The sequence below is a fragment of the Hibiscus syriacus genome, unplaced genomic scaffold (genome assembly GCF_006381635.1).
Source record: "Hibiscus syriacus cultivar Baekdansim isolate YM2019G1 unplaced genomic scaffold, ASM638163v2 tig00110325_pilon, whole genome shotgun sequence".
In the NCBI taxonomy this organism is placed as follows: Eukaryota; Viridiplantae; Streptophyta; class Magnoliopsida; order Malvales; family Malvaceae; genus Hibiscus; species Hibiscus syriacus.
In genome coordinates, this window is record NW_024062683.1 from 254,716 (window position 1) to 273,184 (window position 18,469).

The following is an 18,469-nucleotide window of genomic DNA, read 5'->3' on the forward strand; positions in this document are numbered from 1 at the left end:
TGATAAATCCAAAAAGTATTTATACTTTTGAAGACAACTCCATACAAAATAAATAATTTAAGTACATCTTTTATTTACTCAGATTAAAAAAAAATAAAAATTGGGTAAAGATTCGACACTATGATTGGTTATTTTTTTCTAACAAAGTTAACGTTTCTGAGCAAGGGGCAAAATGTCTCGAAGAAATACTTTAGAGGTAACTCGATACAAAGCGAAGATTTAAGCCAATATGGTATATTATAATTAACTTTTTTTTCTATATGTTCATGAGTAGGTCTTTCCTGACAATAAGAAGAGTTTTAGCATTTTAATTTCATCAACAGCAAGCCCCTCTTGCCTAAGCCTACCATCAATATACATACTTGAGCAAGCACAATTAAAACCAGTGTTTAGGTCTGTAAACGAACCGAACGCACACGAACGGAGGTATGTTCATGTTCGTTCATTTAATAAATAGACGAACATAAACGAACACGAACATAAACGAACAAAATTTTTTTTGTTCATGTTCGTTTATTAAGGAATATAATTTGTTCATATTCGTTCATTTAATAAATAAACGAACATAAACGAACACGAACATAAACGAACACGAACATAAACGAACACGAACATAAATGAACACGAACATAAACAAACATAAACGTTGGAGACCCTACCTTCCATTGTTCTTTCATGAAAAATAATCGACAATGCAAATCAACCAAATCTACAGTAATAAATAGCGTAAGAGATGATTAGCAGTGATGAAATGTTTGAAGATATCAAATATTTCGATCGATCTTTTAAAGATATTAAATGATTCACACAACTTTAATTTAACGCTATAACATTTATCTTAGTGGTCCATGATTACATATGAACAATCATTTTCTCCTATTACACTCTTTTTCAGAAATGGCATAGAAACCTTTGTTTTGTTTTCTGGTAAATTCTATATATTTTTCTCTTTACTGATGCTCGTATACTTCCGATTGTTACCTTTATATTCACATCTATTTCTAGAAAGAAGTATGATGTTTTCTTGAGTTTTAGATGTGAAGATACCTGCAATAACTTTACATATCAACTATTAAGCCAAATAAAACAGAGAAAGAGATGAAAACAAACATGTAAAACTTCATATTGCACTATAATATAACTTGTTTTGAAGCTTTCAGCTCTCTAGTGAACACTAGGATTTGGGAAAAAAAAAGGGAAATGAATATAGGTGCGAGGTGCCTCACAGGATAACATATTGGATTTAATCTCCAAATAAAATTAGATTAATTATGGAGTTGGTCATCAGAATATCATATTAATTAATATTTTTAATATACTTACAAATTGGTCACCAAAATTGATTTAAGAAGATTGGGTTAAACATAAATGAATGAACATAAACGAACATAATCGAACGAACATAACCGAACGAACATAACCGAACGTTCACGAACGTAAATGAACGAACGAGACCTATGTTCATGTTCGTTCATTTAATTAAACGAACAAAAAATCTTGTTCATGTTCGTTCATTTAATAAATAAACACACATAAACGAACTTCTCGCCGCACGGTTCATGAACGGTTCGCTGAACGTTCAGTTCATTTACAGGCCTACCAGTGTTGGAGAAGGGGAGAAAGGGAAAAACTTAGAATCTCTGGAAATGATCTTTAGTGAAGAAGGGGTGCCTGAGGGCTTCCCGAGCAGTTAATCGACTGCCAGGGTCAAATTTAAGAAGACCTTGCAACAAGTCAATCAGATACCCCGCAGAATGATCTACATGTTGCATCACCAGATTCTGCCAGAAGAATATAAATCTACATTAAATCGGAATCGATGATAACATACCTACAGATTCATCATAGTCGCCAACAACACACCTGAAGACGAGGCAACTTTATAACAGCTTTAATGCTTTCTGTAGAGGTAGCAGCCGTTGGCCAACCCAGCTTACCTTTCTTGACATATTTCTCAGCATGTCGACTGCACAAAGAAGTTAATAAAAAAAGCAACATAAAAATTCTGCATCACCCATAAGAATATATATATATCCGAAAGAGTTCATACTGCGCTCTTTTCAACATGTGCTGGGGCAAAGGACCCAAAACCCTCTCCATCATTGCTAGGTGCTCCAAGTTCTCATGTGTTTGAAACAAGGCTTCTCCCTGTATACAACAATATTAGGGCCATTCCTTACCATCTAGCATGGAAATTCACAATAATATACTTTTAAACAATAAATGTACCGAGCAAAGTTCCACCAAGATACAACCAACACTCCATAAGTCACATGGGTAGCCCCATCCTAATCCTGAAAAGATGTATAAGCTCACGCTATGTCTCACAGATGGATAACATGAGGGCAGTGAAAAGGACAATGTCATCGTACCAAGAATAACCTCAGGTGCTCGGTAGTGCCTCGTGGAGACAATGTAATTGTGATCTTGGTGTTCAAATACTGCACTACCCAAATCAATAACCTTGATGGCACTTGATTTTGGTAACCTCCTATGGCATGTGTCCCTTATTGCTGAACAGGAGATAACCTGTTGCAATAGATTAAGCAAAAAATATACAAGAGTATGATTGTTAGATATAAATGTCATACACCTCCCGTCCTTGGTAGCAAGAAGCAGTCGATTGCAGAAGACAATGATTGTGTTGTCAACATAAAAAATTATCAACAGAGAACTAAAAAAATTGGCAAAGATCACTGAATATACCTCATCAGGTATTTTCACATATTCTGGAGAAACAAAGAGTATATTCTCGGGCTTCAAGTCAGTATGGATGAGATGTAAATCATGTATAACTGCATACAATATATAAGCAAATAAGAATCAGATAAAAGCAATTATTACTATTTAAAAAGTGGTCTTAACCTAAACAGTGTGCGTCTTATGTTGTGGGAAACAAATGTCCACATATGAGGTGATAACAGATAAAGCTATAAACTACTAAATGTATAAATGAATGAATAAACAACAAAAAAATGCCCAAAAGGAGCAGCAACTAATTTTTTAGTTGCAAAAACCGGATCATGCAACTCAAGAAAACCATTGCTACTCGCCACCAACTTCGAAAAGAAAAGGAGAGATGGCAGGAGTTATATCTACACACATGCTACACATTCCAAAAGTTGTCTGCCAAGTTCCCGGACAAGGTCAACCGGAAAGGGGCGATAATTATTTTTCTGAAGAAAATCGTATAAGCTTGGTCCAAGCATCTCAAATACCTGTAGAGGACATTTAAATCCACATACAAGTCTTAACTCCTAAACTATTCAAAATGTTGAAGAATACTGTGCTAGATGGTATACTTACAATGCAGATATGATTGCGATAATCAAACCAGTTGAGTAACTGAACACAGCTGCAAAAGATAAAGCCCATTCAACCAATGAGACAAAGACAACAAAAAAACCAAGACAAAATGGGGATAATTATTTGAGTAACACTCACCGACCACCATTCCTATCGTGTTTACCAAGATACTGAAGTACCTCAAGTTCCATCATTGCAGCTTCCCTGTATTTTTTGATACTTCGAACAACTTTTATGGCAACCATCTCTTTAGTTTCCCTGTCCAAGCATTCCAGAACCTGACCAAAGGTGCCTGTAGAATAAAAAGGATGAATAGCAACACAAGAACGACATTAACAAAGATGTCAACAAAACAAGAACACAAAGCAAGAAAGAACAGTATACGAAGTAAAAAACTACCTTCGCCAACTTTTCGGTAGATCTTGTCTGCAAAAACAAAAGCCAAAAACCATAAGCTGTAAGAAAAGGTTTGATTTTGGGAAGAAACAATAGTAGAGCAGCTAAAAATGTAGATGTATATCTTGTTAAAACAGTTTGATGGTAGAAGGGAAATTATAATGTTGGGTTTCTAAAACACAGAGATTCTGAATGTAGTAGGATCGGGAAAAGATCCCATCCCCTTCTTTCTTTCTTTCCTTCTAAAAAAGAGAATTATCTTGAGGAGGTGGAATAGATAAAAAGCTACAACAAAGAAAATGAACTAGTGCCATTCAAAAATTGACTTTCTCCATAACAGGAAGGTAGTTTCTAAAAGGGGTCCAGCTACTCCAAAAATTTATGACACGATGAAATAAAAGAGATTTAAGCATCCTTAAAAATATAACTGTAAGCCAATATGAAAATTCATTGGCTAGGCTAATCTCTAAAATTAATCCAAAAATAACCTTCAGGTAGTAAAAATCAAGGCAAGTGACAAAAAGAAAACGAGGCAATATTACAATGTTTGTATTCAGATATCATCTAGCCTGTAATAGTCTATCATAAAAACAGTCCCATAGAACACAACAAAATGCGGAATTAAGCTCTTCAATAGGTGATTAAGTGTAATTACAGCGAGAAGTTAAATTTTCTCCAAGTGCAAACATGTAATGCCCATCTTTGTCATCATCTCGCCAAGGGGGAGAGACTGTTCGAGCTAATCCCTTTTCAAATAGAGAAGTGTGATCTGGGTGTGCCCTCGAAGGCCCAAAGCTCGTCAAATTTCCAACATCTTGTCCATTATAAACCCATGACTGAGCCTACACACAGCCATTCCATTCACACTCCACAAAATAAATAGTAATTCAAAAACTTATCATCCCCTTCCATCAAATTTCCTAATTTGATGTCTCACCATGGGCAACATATCTTCCGGCGGGCTCAAGTTAACATATTTTCATATGAAATAAAGTTTTAGAGAATCAACACTAACAATAATAATAGAGATACAAAAAGAAGAAGATATTAACAACATATAACCAAAAGGATCAAAAAGTTACCAGAAAACTTCTAATATGCTTCAATGTTATAAAGATCAATACATAAAAAAATATCGTTATTCTCACACGTTAATTGAAAAGAATAATCAATTTACCCAGAAAACCAATTGAAAAAAAAATAAACTTTACCTCCCAAAAGATGAAAAATTCACCTTTTCTGCGAAAATCTCGCATAATTAAGCTAATGATCAGAGCAAATCAGCAGGGAACTTAACGAAGCAGACAGTAAATGAAAGTTCCAAAAAAAATTGAAAAAGATAATAATAATAATAATATAATAATAATAATAAAAAGCTACCTTTTGCTGAGGTTGATTAAAATCCCAAGCTAATCTAGGCCTCTTCATGGGATGGCGATCCATGTGAATATGAGGAAACTCGATAACATAATCCATCTCCATCTCAAGCTAAACAGTAACCCTGATCTTTAGATTTTATGGAATCTGTGAAGAGAACAATTCCTGCGAATTGTAATTTAGCTGAGCAAGGAAATGTAAAGGAAATAATCAAGCTTAATCTCAGTTCTCAGGTGAGCAGCTGGATTCGTTCGGTGGATTAATCTGGACCGTTTATTTGTTTAGTATTTTTGTTCTTCCCTTGACAATGGTCAGTTAACTATGGTTTAAATTTTAACCGTGGTTGAGTTTAGTGTTTCTCAAGTTTTCTCTCGGTGACGATGAGTATTGAGTTGGGGGACAGATGGTATATTTTAGGAATATAAAAAAATGGATAAAATACACTCGAGGTCATTGACTCATACTTGGATGGCATTTTACTTCGATGCAACGATTTTTGATCCGATCCAATTTTATTAGATTGAACTTTTATTTTGAAATTTTAAGTTCGAGTTGGTTCAAATTTTTTTAAGAGTGAATTTACTCGGACTAAGTTTAGGTTTAGGATATTTCTTTTTAATTCAAACTGACTCAGCAAACTGTTATAGTTATCTCTTATATATTTAAGGATAGTTGTCGACGGGGAAGGCCAAGGAACATAAAGAATCGTGGTGGTGGAACGACGAAGTCCAAACTAAGGTGAAGACAAAACAAACTTGCTTCAAGGAGTTTCTACAATGCAATGACGACGAAGAAAGGTCGAGAGCTAAACAAAGATACCAGGAGGCAAAGCGGGAAGCCAAGAAAACGGTAGCTAAAGCAAAGGATAAGGCATACGAGGAAATGTACAAGAGATTAGACACCAAGGAAGGACAAAATGGAATCTTCAGACTTGCAAAATCTAGGGAGATTAGGAAAAAGGATCTAGGTAACATTAAGTTTATTAAGGACAACAATGGTGTTCTTTTAGCGAACGATCACGATATTAAGAGGGTTTGGGGTAGTTACTTCTTTGGCTTATTTAATGACGGTGCCTCTACATGTAGAGATAATATCGTTGATGGGTCAGCCGACTATCATACTACGGCCAATGACTGCCCTACAAGTAGGATTGGGTTTGAGGAAGCCAAAATGGCTCTTAGAAAGATGGGAAGGGACAAAGTTGTCGGTCCTGATCAAATTCCTATCACTGTGTGGTTGGCCCTAGGAGAAGAGGGAGTTAAGTGGTTGACCAACATCTTTAATATTATTTTAGAGACTGCCAAGATGCCAGAGGAGTGGAGAGAGTCTACGGTGATACCAATCTATAAAAATAAAGGAGATCCCCAACGTTGTGGTAACTACAGAGGTATTAAACTACTCAGCCATACCATGAAGCTATGGGAAATGGTGATAAAGGCTAGGTTGAGACAAGTTACTAGGGTTTCGGAAAACCAATTTGGCTTTATGCCAGGCAGGTCTACCACGGAGGCGATTCATCTACTTCGACGGCTTATGGAGAAATATAGGGAAAAGTCTGGAGATCTTCACATGGCGTTCATTGACCTTGAGAAGGCTTATGATAGCGTTCCCCGCGATACGATCTGAAAGACTTTGGAAACGAGACGGATCCCAACTGCTTATATCCAGGCAATTCGTGATATGATCTACTACTTACGTCATGACTACAGTTGGCGACACCGAGGCTTTCCCGGTGGAAATCGGACTCCACCAGGGGTCAGCTCTTAGCCCTTACATCTTCGCCTTGATTATGGACGACATCTATTGTGCGACACCAGACGGTGTACCATGGTGTATGCTTTTCGCTGACGACATTGTCCTAGTTGCTGAAACAAAATCTGAGTTGAATAGTAGACTGACTACCTGGAAGATTGCTTTGGAAGAAAAAGGTTTAAGGATCAATATTGAAAAGACAGAGTATTTATGTTCAAACTTCAATGGGAACCAAAACGATGAAGATGCAGAAGTATGCATAGAAGGACATGTTCTCCCCTCAAAGGATTGTTTCAAGTACCTAGGGTCTATGATACATAAAGATGGGGGTGTAGATGATGACGTTACACACCGTATAAAGGCGGGATGGCTAAAGTGGAGGGCCGCTACTGGAGTTTTGTGTGACAAGAAGGTGCCTCTAAAACTTAAGGGAAAATTTTATAGAATGGCAATAAGACCAGCGCTGTTGTATGGATCAGAATGTTGGGTAACCAAGAAGGATCACGTAAGGAGGATAGAGGCCGTAGAAATGAGAATGCTTCGATGGACATGTGGTAGGACTCTGTGGGATATGACGACAAACTCTGCTATTAGGATGTCCTTGGGGGTGGTGTCTGTTTCCAAAAAATTGAGGGAGGGAAGACTACGGTGGTTTGGGCATGTCCTTAGGCGACTACCGTCGGATACGGTCAGGAGGGTAGAGTCGATTACAGTCGACGGTGCCAGAAAGAAAAGGTCGACTAAGGCGGAAGTGGGAAGACTGCTTGAGATCTGATTTGATGGATTTAGCCCTTACCGAAGACATGACCTCTGATAGGAAAAATATGGAGGCTAAAAACTAGGGTAGTCGAGTAATGTGGGTCACATCTATAGGGTGTATCATCTCTGTCTTCTTTTAATGCCTTTGTAGTAATTTCCATGACTTCTACTTTTTATACGTTTTTGTTATTGGTATTTATGAAGGATTAGAATTGGGCTTGATATCGTTGACTTCTGTGTATTATTCTCTTCATGTTTCCTCTTTTAAATTTAGTCGGGTCTTATGTTTCTGTCTATATGCAGAGATTCTTTCGCATGGATTATTTTGCAGGGATTAATTCCCATTACAGACGCACATATGATTTTAATGACTGCATATGAATACTGTTTAGCTATGTATTTATGTATTTATTTATACATGCATTGCATTTTATCTATATTTTTAATTTTCTGACTGCCGGAGGTCTTTCTCGGAAGCTACTCTCAACCTGGCGTTTGGGGGCAGCCTACTACCCTACCTCCCCCTTAGCCCATACATATGGGAATTGGGTTTTGTTGTTGTTGTTGTTGATAGTTTTCTTTTCTCAATTATGTCTTTAATTTATCTAATAAAAATAATTATATATATAGGTTGAGTCCAATTAGATCAAATGCATATTTTAATCTAGAAATCGAGTCTAGTTTCGAGTTGGTGGAACTCTCCTAAATCATTGATTGAATCAAGTGCAAGTAAAGGTTTTTATTTTATCAAATTCGGATGAACAAAAAACTCAACCTAATCAACTCATGATCATTTATAATTAAACCATTATCTCGATAATTAAACTTTTTAAAATTATAAAATCATCATTATATTTAATAAAGTATCATGAAATTATCACTAATTATAATAGAATAGAATAGAATAGAATAGAATATTAGAATTAATATTTAACATTTTTATTAATGACAATTTTCCTCTATCTTGATTCAATCTTATTTGATTGGAATCGATTTTTTTTAATCGAGAATCGAAATGATTTTTATTAAAAAATAAATAAATTTAAGGTTAATGTTTAAATAAACATACTGAATTCATAATTGAGGTCACTTGGAATTTGATAGACAATGTGAGAAATCGAAAATTTAAAGAAAGGATCATTTGCCTTAACAAGTGTATCGAGCATTCCACCATCTATGTACTTCATCACAATTGCTTTCCCACCCGAGTTTGAGTCATAGGCTGCGAGGCACTCGGATCATCGTAGACGATTTTCGGCACGTAGATCTTCGAAGTTCGCCATGTGGCGAACCTTGTAAACGGTGCTGAAGTGAAATAAGCAGAGTACCCAAAAAAAAAACGAACCTTCGGCATCAGCACTTTGCAAGCCTGCGGTATCGAAAGAGGACAAATTTTAGCTTATACATCACGGCACGGCACGGCCCGATGAGTCGGGTACAAAAGGCTTACATTCCTCGGTACAAAAGGCTTGAAGCAGAGCTGCCGAAAGTTAACACAAGTGTAACACCACGGTTACTAGTTCTTATGCATTCCTCGTAGCATAACAACTACATCTTCCATTACATAGAAGGGGAAACTATGAGAGTAGTGTACAAGCCATTGTCCAGTACCAAGTCGATGTCGTATTCACCGGCCACGTCCGTGCCGACAAACGATCCATAAGTTATTCTCCTATACTATTAAGTTCCAGAGCTGATTTATATTACAATCGGCGATGGACGGAATCTTGAAGGCTTAGCAAATAGCAACCAAGTAAAGATTGTTCTTCTTTTAGTACGTAATTGTGGCATTCACATTATATCAAGTCAAATCGGATTTAGGACCGAGAATAATAGTGTAATTGACTTATTTTACATAATAAAAATGAAAAATATATATAAGTCGAATCAAGTGTGGGTTTTTATCTTAAAAATTAAGATGAGTTTCAGGTCGGATAGAATTTCTCTAAATTCGGATCGAGTCAAATAACAAATAAAAGAATATTATATTCGAATCAGATTCAAATGAACAAAAATCCAGTCTAACTCAACCAATGATCATCCCTGCCCACAATAACCTATGTCAAATCAAAACTAACATCAAAGGTCATGCGTTATCCCCTACGCTCTACATTATACTATTATTATAAAAATTTCAATATCATCCTCCAGAGCTTCTACAGACATCAGCATACCAATTAAAGAATGGCAAATAATAGATTTGTGTATGATGAGAATTTCTTTTTATGTATGATGAGATTTGTGATTAATGAGATCAAGGTAATATCTTTCTCATATTGATTAGAAATCCATATTAGGTCAGATTTATATGAATAAAATCTTAGAGATTTTAGAAGAGATTTTGCAATTGCATCAAACCAAATCCATTAGTATCTATGTCTAAGATAAAATTAAATTGGATTTCGTTTAGGAGAGAATATATTCTCCTAGGGTTATTTTTTCGTCTATAGAATTCAAATTTGATCCAAAGACAGCCGTTGATCGATGATTCTTTATGAGAGCCGGAGAAAAAAATAATTTGGGAGAAAAGATAAATAAAGTAGATGAAGGTATGAGAGGAAGAGTCAAGGAGCAGTCTTAGGTTCTACCTTTTTCTCAACTGCAGCTGAGAGATATTTATAATCGCTTTAGCTGATGATGTCAAGTGTAGGGTCATTATAGCTATTAATAGTTTAGCAGATTAAATAGACATAATCGTCAGATATTGGATTTCACTATGATATATCTCATGTATATGTCAAAGGTTTTGTTTATGCACTATAGTTGGCTCGGAGAATATGAGCTCTTTGAAAGTTCCAACAGACAGAAAAATCTATCTGAAGGTATTAACTATTAGAAAGTTGAAAATTTCCGAAGATGATCTCCGAAAATATAACCAGACGAATGTGATTTTGCCGACCCTTGCACATATATGGCATAACCTACATGAAAAGCAAAGGAAATGCATTGCCTTGAAAGTGTGCCAAAGGTGGTCTGCACTGCACCAGTCATAATAATATCTTAACCCTAAAGTAAAACGTATGTGTGAGTCCTGAAGCGGGGATGTATCATTTAGATTTCCCTGTTTGTCAAAGTCCCATTGCTTTGCATCAAGGATGGCTCAAAGGGGTTGTCGAGGTAGTTGTCTCGTGGAAATTTCAAATTTTAATATTATTTAAAAAAATTATGAATAACATAGTTTTATCTTTAAAATTTTATAAATTCGTTTTTATGCCCGTCTCTACTGTCGACTATATGAATCCATTACTTGGCGTGTCACCAACAACAAGAGGCATAAATGGTCCAAAAGGGCAGAATGCTGAACGCAGAGATATGCATGAAACCAATCATTTGGTTCCACCGCCAAACCTGCTTTTCCTTCCATTGAAATCATGAAATGGGTAATATATCGTCTCCTCCGTGCATGCTTTAGCGTAATTAATTACTTACAGGGTCTCGTTTGAGTTGGTGGAGATGGTGGAGACAGTCCACATGCTCATTTACTAACAAGAACGGATTTAAGATATTAATTTAACACATAAAGTGTAATTAATAATAAAATTAATTAATGAAATATTTTTCCATTTATATAATTTAGTCACTTATTGCTAATTAATCCAATAAAATAATTTATACACCCCTCCTCCATTTAACCATTTGTTTTATTATCAGCTTTGTCATTCAGCACTTGCAAGCTCAAAAGACTTTTGTTTTTGATGAAATAAGAAATGTTACTATATTAATAGTCGTTGGACTTTTAAGATATTTTTATTTTGGTTATTGAATTTTTAAATCTTGTATTATAGTTTCTAAACTTTTAATTCGATTTCATTACGATAAATGATTAGAAAGTGTTGGTGTGGATCAGTCCCAATGGTGGAAAAAAAATTGTCTAACCATAAGATTGACATAGTTCTATTTCAAGTTGATCTGACGATTAATAACAACATATCAAAAAGTTTTAACTTCTAGTTTTTATTAGACCATTGCCTCCTTTCTTCATTGTTTTTGTTGTCGTTCATGGTTTTTATGATCGAAAAAGATCATTAAACTATTCCTCTTCTTTTTTCTCTTTATTTCAAATTTGTCGAAAAATAATCAATTGATTATTTTTTTACTCGGTGATAATTTTAAATTTTTCATAATCAATGAACTCAAAAAAATATTATAATCAAAGGACCATTTACATAATTTTCCCCTATAAAAATAATAATACTTAAAAGCTCTCTCTCCCTCCAAAACCGACCCTTGTGTGTTTGCTTTTGTTATTGACAACGATATCTACACAACTATATATAAATAAGACACTCAAGTTTTCCAATGCAACCCCTCCTTCAAGACAAAAACATGGGAAGCTTCATTTCCTCGTCCATTCTCCTTTTCTTCCTGTTCTTTCCCATCGTCACGCCTCTGCCTCTATCAACGAATTCACGTTGGATCGTCGATGAGGGAGGACGACGCGTTAAGCTAGCGTGTGTAAACTGGGTGTCGCACCTCGAACCGGTGCTTGCCGAAGGGCTCAGCAAGCAGCCTATGGATACGCTGGTCAAGAAGGTTGTGTCAATGGGGTTCAACTGCGTTAGGTTCACTTGGCCACTCTATTTGATCACCAATGACTCCTTGGCATCCCTCACCGTTCGACAATCATTTCAAAGGCTCGGCCTCCTCGAATCCATCGCCGGAATCCAAGCCAACAACCCTTCCATCATCGACGTCACCCTCATCAAAGCTTATCAGGTAATGATAATAAAATTCAAGTCCTTGTTTTCTCCGATTAGGTTGCCTAGAAAAGAAGAAAAAGTGAACACTTGGAAGACCCCACTCTCAAATAAACTATAGCATTGAAAAACCAAGCTATCATCATTAATGTTATCTCAATCTTTACGGCATTGATTGATTAAGGTTTATCCAAACAAACCAATAAATTTAAGACAATATTTATCTTAAAATTAATCTAATATTATTTATCAATTTACTTTTTATATTAGTAAAACAGTATCTGTATTCTTTTTGAAATTCTTAAATGAAATAATAATAAAATCAAAATATTTATATTGATATTCAGGCAGTGGTGTCAAGCCTAGGAGAAAACAATGTGATGGTCATACTAGACAATCACATAAGCACCCCCGGATGGTGTTGCAGTAACTTTGATGGCAATGGTTTCTTCGGTGACAAGTACTTCAACCCGGATCTATGGATCACCGGGCTTACTCGAATGGCCACCTTGTTCAACGGTGTCACCAATGTGATCGGCATGAGTTTGAGGAATGAGCTCAGAGGCCAGAAACAAAATGTAGATGATTGGTATAAGTACATGCAGAAAGGGGCTGAAGCAGTGCACTCGGCAAATCCGAATGTTCTCGTTATACTCTCTGGATTGAGTTACGACAAGGATTTGTCGTTCATCCAAAACCGACCGGTTAAACTCACATTCAACGGAAAACTAGTATTCGAGGTGCATTGGTATGGTTTCTCCGATGGGCAGGCATGGGTGACCGGCAACCCGAACGAAGTGTGTGGCAGAGTGGCAAGAAACGTGATGAGGACATCAGGGTATTTGGTCGATCAAGGATACCCGTTGTTCGTTAGCGAGTTCGGAGTCGACCAAAGGGGAATCAATGTCAATGACAATAGGTACCTGAACTGCTTCATGGGTGTGGCAGCTGAACTTGACCTGGACTGGGCATTGTGGACACTTGTTGGGAGCTATTATCTAAGAGAAGGTGTCATCGGGTTAAACGAATACTACGGAGTCTTGAATTACAACTGGTGCGAAACTAGAAATTCAAGCTTCTTACAAAGAATCTCAACTCTCCAGTCTCCTTTCCGAGGTAAGCCAATAAATAATAGTTCATTTTTGTCCGAATGAAATAAACAAAATAAAAGATAAAATATAGAACTTACAATGAATACTATGATCTTAATGTCAACTGAAAACTCAATGCAAATATTTTGTTATTCTACGATGACATATAAAGGTCCAGGTCTATCAGAAGCTAAACTGCACAAAGTGATCTTCCATCCCTTAACAGGGCTTTGTGTCCTACGGAAATCATTGCTCGACCCGTTGCGTTTAGGTTCATGTACCGACTCCGACGCTTGGAGTTACACATCCCAAAAGACTCTGGTAGTAAAAGGAACTTATTTCTGCTTAGAAGCAGATGAATCCGGGACTGCGGCTAAACTTAGTATCATGTGCACTGACTCGAGTTCGAAATGGGAAATGATATCCGAGTCCAAGATGCATCTCTCGACCAAGTTTAAAGATGGTAAATCCGTTTGCCTAGATGTAAGTTCCGACAACACTATCATCACAAACAGCTGCAAATGCATTAGTAAAGGTAACACATGTGACCCTTCGAGCCAGTGGTTTAAGCTTGTGGACAGTACGAGGAGGTCGAGTGGGAAACAATCTTTGTTGCAATACTTACCTGGAACCGGCTTCGTCTCGAACCTTTTGGTTGGGCCCATACAAAAAGCTATTATTTAGTTTTTCAGTGAAGCAGATAGGCAAAGATATATGCAGCTATACCTTGCATTTCCTGTTGAAATGGCAGGGAATTTATTCAATATGCAGTTCCACCATTTTTATCAAACATTTGTGTTTATATTTATATATTTTGATAATATAGAAATGAAAAGAAATTATACCGGTGGCGGTCATACAAAATCCAGTTGATTTGATCAAATCTAGGGTTAAAAAGGGTAAAACAGCTGTGGGAATTGAACCCACGCCGTTTCGGATCAGAGCCCAAATCTGGCTCCTTATTAGGGATGACAAACGGGCGGGTCGGGTGCGGATACCCCCCTCCCCCATCCTCATACCCACCTAATATTTTTCAATCCACCATCCGCTCACCACCCATGATGTGTACAAATTTTCAAATCTACACCCACCCACGCGGGTACATTTTCAAATCCATCCCCACATCGACTACCCATTAGCGACATACTCATCTAGACCCGCCTGACAGTAAACTAATGGGATGTTGGAGTTGGTTCCCAGATAGTTCGTGATGGGGTAGCAACACATGCTTCAATTTGTCAGAGGAGTGGCTCTACGAATGTTATAGAGACAGATTGTAGGGAGCATGTAGTTACAGATATGGATTGTTGAGTTGCTTTCGATGTTAATGCTCATAATGCACCTAATATGGGTTTTGAGGGGTTAAAGAACATGAAAACTGCTGCTTTTGATGTTAATGCATATGGTACGGCTAATTTGTGTTTGGATGAGCAATATGAGCTAAAGAACATGGAAAGTGACGTGGTTAGTGGGATTATGGGTTTAATCAAAGAGCCGAATTTTTCCCTAATTAAATATCAGATTAAAGACTAAATATCCTTAATATTTGGTTAAATTATATGTTATATATTATACAATATTAAAATTTATAAATTAGTCTCTAAAATTACACCTAAATTCATAATGGTCCAAAATTTAATAGATATTTAGCTGGGCGGGCGGATGTGGGTCGGGCGGATGCGGGGCAGGTAATGTCTCAAACCCATTACCCGCCCACCACCCACGACGGGTACCACTTTATAAATCCACACCCGCCTACTACCCGCTAAAATTATACCCATCCCCGCTCCAATTAGAACGAATGCGGTGCGGAATCCACGAAATTGTACCCGTTTACCATCCTACTCCTTATACCACTCGGCCAAACTATCTTACCGAAGACATCTTCTTTGTTTTTTAAATACTAAACTTATAATTATTTTGAGTCCGCCTTCATACATTGGGATTTAGTTATTCTATTTGTACTTCAATCATTCCATCCTCCATTTTGACACAATTAAACCAATTAAAATTATTTTGTTAAATTAACTAATGAAATGTTTTGAAATAAAAAAGTAATTGATTTGATAATCATGTAACTAAAAAACCAATGGTGTAATGAATTAAACTTCAATAAAAAATTTAGATGTTAAAATTCTGAATATTCCATAAAATAACAAATATCTTTAATAATGTGACAGATGTCATATAAATGGAGGATGTCCTAAAAAACGAATTTAATAAGGGGAGAAAGCTTTGAAAAAAGCAGATAGCTCCTGAGCAAGGGAAAGAAGTCTCTTAAAATGGGCATTAAACCTTTTGATTTCAGCCAAGTTACTGCTTCAGCCAGCTTCCCTTTCCTCAATAATCACTCGTTTTTACCTTAATCGCGCACTTAAACACCTAATTTAAGCTATTGGTAATAAGTTAAACCCCAGTTTCCACTGAAGAACGCAACGCCAGCGACTGAAATGAAAGTCAAAAAGGAATTTTTTTACAGCAGAAAGTTTGCGAGGGGTAACGGATCGCAATGAATGATGGGGCTACAATTTGGAACCTCTGCTCTCAAAAAGTAAAAGCGCTTGCCCTCACGCAGGATCGAACTACGGACCTTCAGTTTACAAGACTGACGCTCTACCACTGAGCTATAAGGGCATTTGCAACGCACCCTAAGTTATTAAATTATTTTCCATTTATTTTGCTTAGTTAACTACGTTAATGAATTGAAATATGTGAAGGAATTGAAATATGTGAAGGAATTTGATATCAGTAATGTAAAATTACATAATTTCCCTTCTTATTTTTTTGTTTTATTTTAGTTTGTTTTACAACTTACATCTAGTAATATATTATAAAAATTAAAAAATATTAAATTTTCATTTTATTGATTGATTATTCATTTTAATAAATTATAAAAATCATGCTAATAAAAATCATAAGTTAAAATCATCGCAATCAAAATATGTTAATAAGTTACCAAAAGATAGAGCAATATTTCGATACATTACAATCAAAATATGTTAATTAGTTACCAAAAACTATTTTTATTCAATATATGAATTAGAAACCCGACCCGACACGACACGAAATAATAAAAAAATATTTTTATTCAATAAAAACATTAACTTAATTGAAAAAAATTATATATAGAGGGGTATTATTGTAATTATTCCTAAATATATAAGGTAAAATTATATATTTTTTTCGGGTCGGTTCCAATTTTTTTCACCCTAAACCCAAACCCGGCCCGACCCGAATATCACACTTAAAAAAACCTGGCCTGACCCAAATATCACACTTAAAAAAACCCGACCCGACTCGACCCGAATATCACACTTAAAAAAACCCGACCCGACCCGAACAAAATAAAGTTTCACCCGACCCGACCCGAATATATGAATTAGAAATCCGACCCGACCCGAAATAATAAAAAAATATTTTTATTCAATAAAAACAGTGATTTAATTGAAAAAAATTATATATATATGGGTATTATTGTAATTATTCCTAAATATATAAGGTAAAATTATATATATTTTCGGGTCGGGTATTTTTCACCATAAACCCGAACTCGACCCGACCCAAATATCACACTTAAAAAAACCGACCCGACCAAAATAAAGTTTCACCCGACCCGACCCGAATATATGAATTAGAAACCCAACCCGAAATAATAATAAAATATTTTTATTCAATATATGAAAAACTTACCAAAAGATTGATGAGGGTAGTATGATCAAATTTCAATTCCCTCCAACAAGGGAATTGAATTCCAGCCATTCTTGGATGGAATTCACTTTCCCTCATTTGATGGAAAGTTGAAGTCATGAGTGATTCCAATTCCCTTGGAAAACTTGAACCAAACATGAGAAATTGGTGGAATTGGAATATATGTTGGAATCATTATTATTAAAAAAACAAATCATGTTCTATTATTGGATAATTAAACAATTAATGTTAGCTGATGTAATATATTCACATATCAATGATTATGAAATCAATATGTTTATATGTTATTTTTCTTAATAAATTAATACTCTTTGAAAAGATGATGATACATGTCATTATAAAATTAAGGAAGAGTGGAACACCTAACTACTAGGCTAGACAAGAAACTTGATATATTTGGATAAAATATACTATAGGTTACACTATAAAAATAAATTATTAAAAATATTTGAGGCTTTAAGAGAGATCAAACTTATAACATTTAAGGGGAAAGTATAAGGTCTAGGTAAGAAATTTATTATATTTTGATAAAATATGATATTTAAGTTAATCGTGTGAAATAAATTTAAAGAAAAATGCATAAAGATCTAAGAAAGATTAAACCTGGGAGCTATGCCATGTAACAGTTTACTTGATCCTTTATAATATATGCTGAGCACTCTTTCTTCTCTTCTGCTTGTTTTTCTTTAAGTTTCGTTTGAGTGATACTCAGTTCTTATCATTAAACTTCGATTGAAGTGAATGTTATACTCTTTAGAGGATTTAGATTTGAGTAGCTACACCTATATGATATATGTTATTAATATATTAAGAAATTTTTTGAACAAAATATTATATTATAATCAATTCGGATTGTTTAAAGAAAAATAAGATACATTAGAGTTATAATGAGCTCGAGACAAACAAAAAATGGTTGTTAGGGTAAGATAACAAGTTGGCAAGTTGATGGGTGCAACTTGAAATTCTGTAATTCTTCCTTCCATTGAAGACTGAGACCTCCTATCGGTTTCAACCACCAATCATGCCATTGTTTAATTCACTGAGAAATGTGAATCACAAGGATTTTTATAATAATAATGTTCTCCAGCTCATTCAACAATATATATATACACATTTGGTCATTTCTCCAATAATTTATTAATTTATATGTAATAAATCAATAAAAATTAACAATTCAAATTCATGTATTTATAAATAATTGAACTAGACATTTTATTTTTTTTAAAAGTATAAATATCAAATGCTAACAATTTACATTCTACTTTATACCAAGGTGTATATATACAATAACGAAATTTTTATCTATTCTAAAATTTGGCTTTTTTCTAAATAATTATTTATTTTACTGAATGTATTCACTGTGAAATTTTATTTATGTTATTA

General features: G+C 35.3%; 2 protein-coding genes and 1 non-coding gene across 4 annotated transcripts; 1 reads left to right on the forward strand and 2 right to left on the reverse strand.

The window, feature by feature from the left end:
- Window positions 1–66: 66 nt before the first annotated feature.
- On the reverse strand, window positions 67–5,314 carry LOC120117983 (serine/threonine-protein kinase AFC2-like). Of its 2 annotated transcripts, XM_039138133.1 has the most exons (14): window positions 5,083–5,314; window positions 4,358–4,544; window positions 3,706–3,732; window positions 3,445–3,598; window positions 3,307–3,355; window positions 3,104–3,218; window positions 2,707–2,795; window positions 2,373–2,529; window positions 2,230–2,294; window positions 2,051–2,148; window positions 1,864–1,966; window positions 1,607–1,781; window positions 304–372; window positions 67–99 (listed from the first exon to the last, which is right to left on the reverse strand). In XM_039138133.1, the coding sequence occupies exons 1-12, from the start codon at window positions 5,182–5,184 to the stop codon at window positions 1,632–1,634; spliced, it is 1,296 nt and encodes a 431-aa protein (XP_038994064.1). In that variant the 5' UTR covers window positions 5,185–5,314; the 3' UTR covers window positions 67–99; window positions 304–372; window positions 1,607–1,631. The 2 variants fall into 2 exon arrangements, with proteins under 2 accessions (XP_038994064.1, XP_038994065.1); XM_039138134.1 differs by lacking the exon at window positions 4,358–4,544 and having other exon boundaries at window positions 5,083–5,218.
- A 6,601-nt stretch (window positions 5,315–11,915) lies between these two features.
- On the forward strand, window positions 11,916–14,079 carry LOC120118053 (glycosyl hydrolase 5 family protein-like). The gene is made up of 3 exons (XM_039138198.1): window positions 11,916–12,306; window positions 12,635–13,403; window positions 13,551–14,079. The coding sequence occupies exons 1-3, from the start codon at window positions 11,917–11,919 to the stop codon at window positions 14,060–14,062; spliced, it is 1,671 nt and encodes a 556-aa protein (XP_038994129.1). The 5' UTR covers window position 11,916; the 3' UTR covers window positions 14,063–14,079.
- A 1,861-nt stretch (window positions 14,080–15,940) lies between these two features.
- Window positions 15,941–16,012, reverse strand: TRNAT-UGU. The gene has a single exon. It is a non-coding gene; the product is annotated as a tRNA-Thr (tRNA).
- Between the last annotated feature and the right edge of the window lie 2,457 nt (window positions 16,013–18,469).

Coding starts and splice junctions, on each gene's coding strand:
- LOC120117983 (XM_039138133.1), bottom strand. CDS start 5,184: ATGGAGATGGATTATGTTATCGAGTTTCCTCATATTCACATGGATCGC. Junction 2,295..2,372: donor AGCACCTGAGGTTATTCTTG/GTACGATGACAT, acceptor ACATCTTTTCAG/GATTAGGATGGGGCTACCCA. Junction 1,967..2,050: donor CACATGTTGAAAAGAGCGCA/GTATGAACTCTT, acceptor TTCTTTGTGCAG/TCGACATGCTGAGAAATATG.
- LOC120118053 (XM_039138198.1), top strand. CDS start 11,917: ATGGGAAGCTTCATTTCCTCGTCCATTCTCCTTTTCTTCCTGTTCTTT. Junction 12,307..12,634: donor CCCTCATCAAAGCTTATCAG/GTAATGATAATA, acceptor ATTGATATTCAG/GCAGTGGTGTCAAGCCTAGG. Junction 13,404..13,550: donor TCTCCAGTCTCCTTTCCGAG/GTAAGCCAATAA, acceptor TGACATATAAAG/GTCCAGGTCTATCAGAAGCT.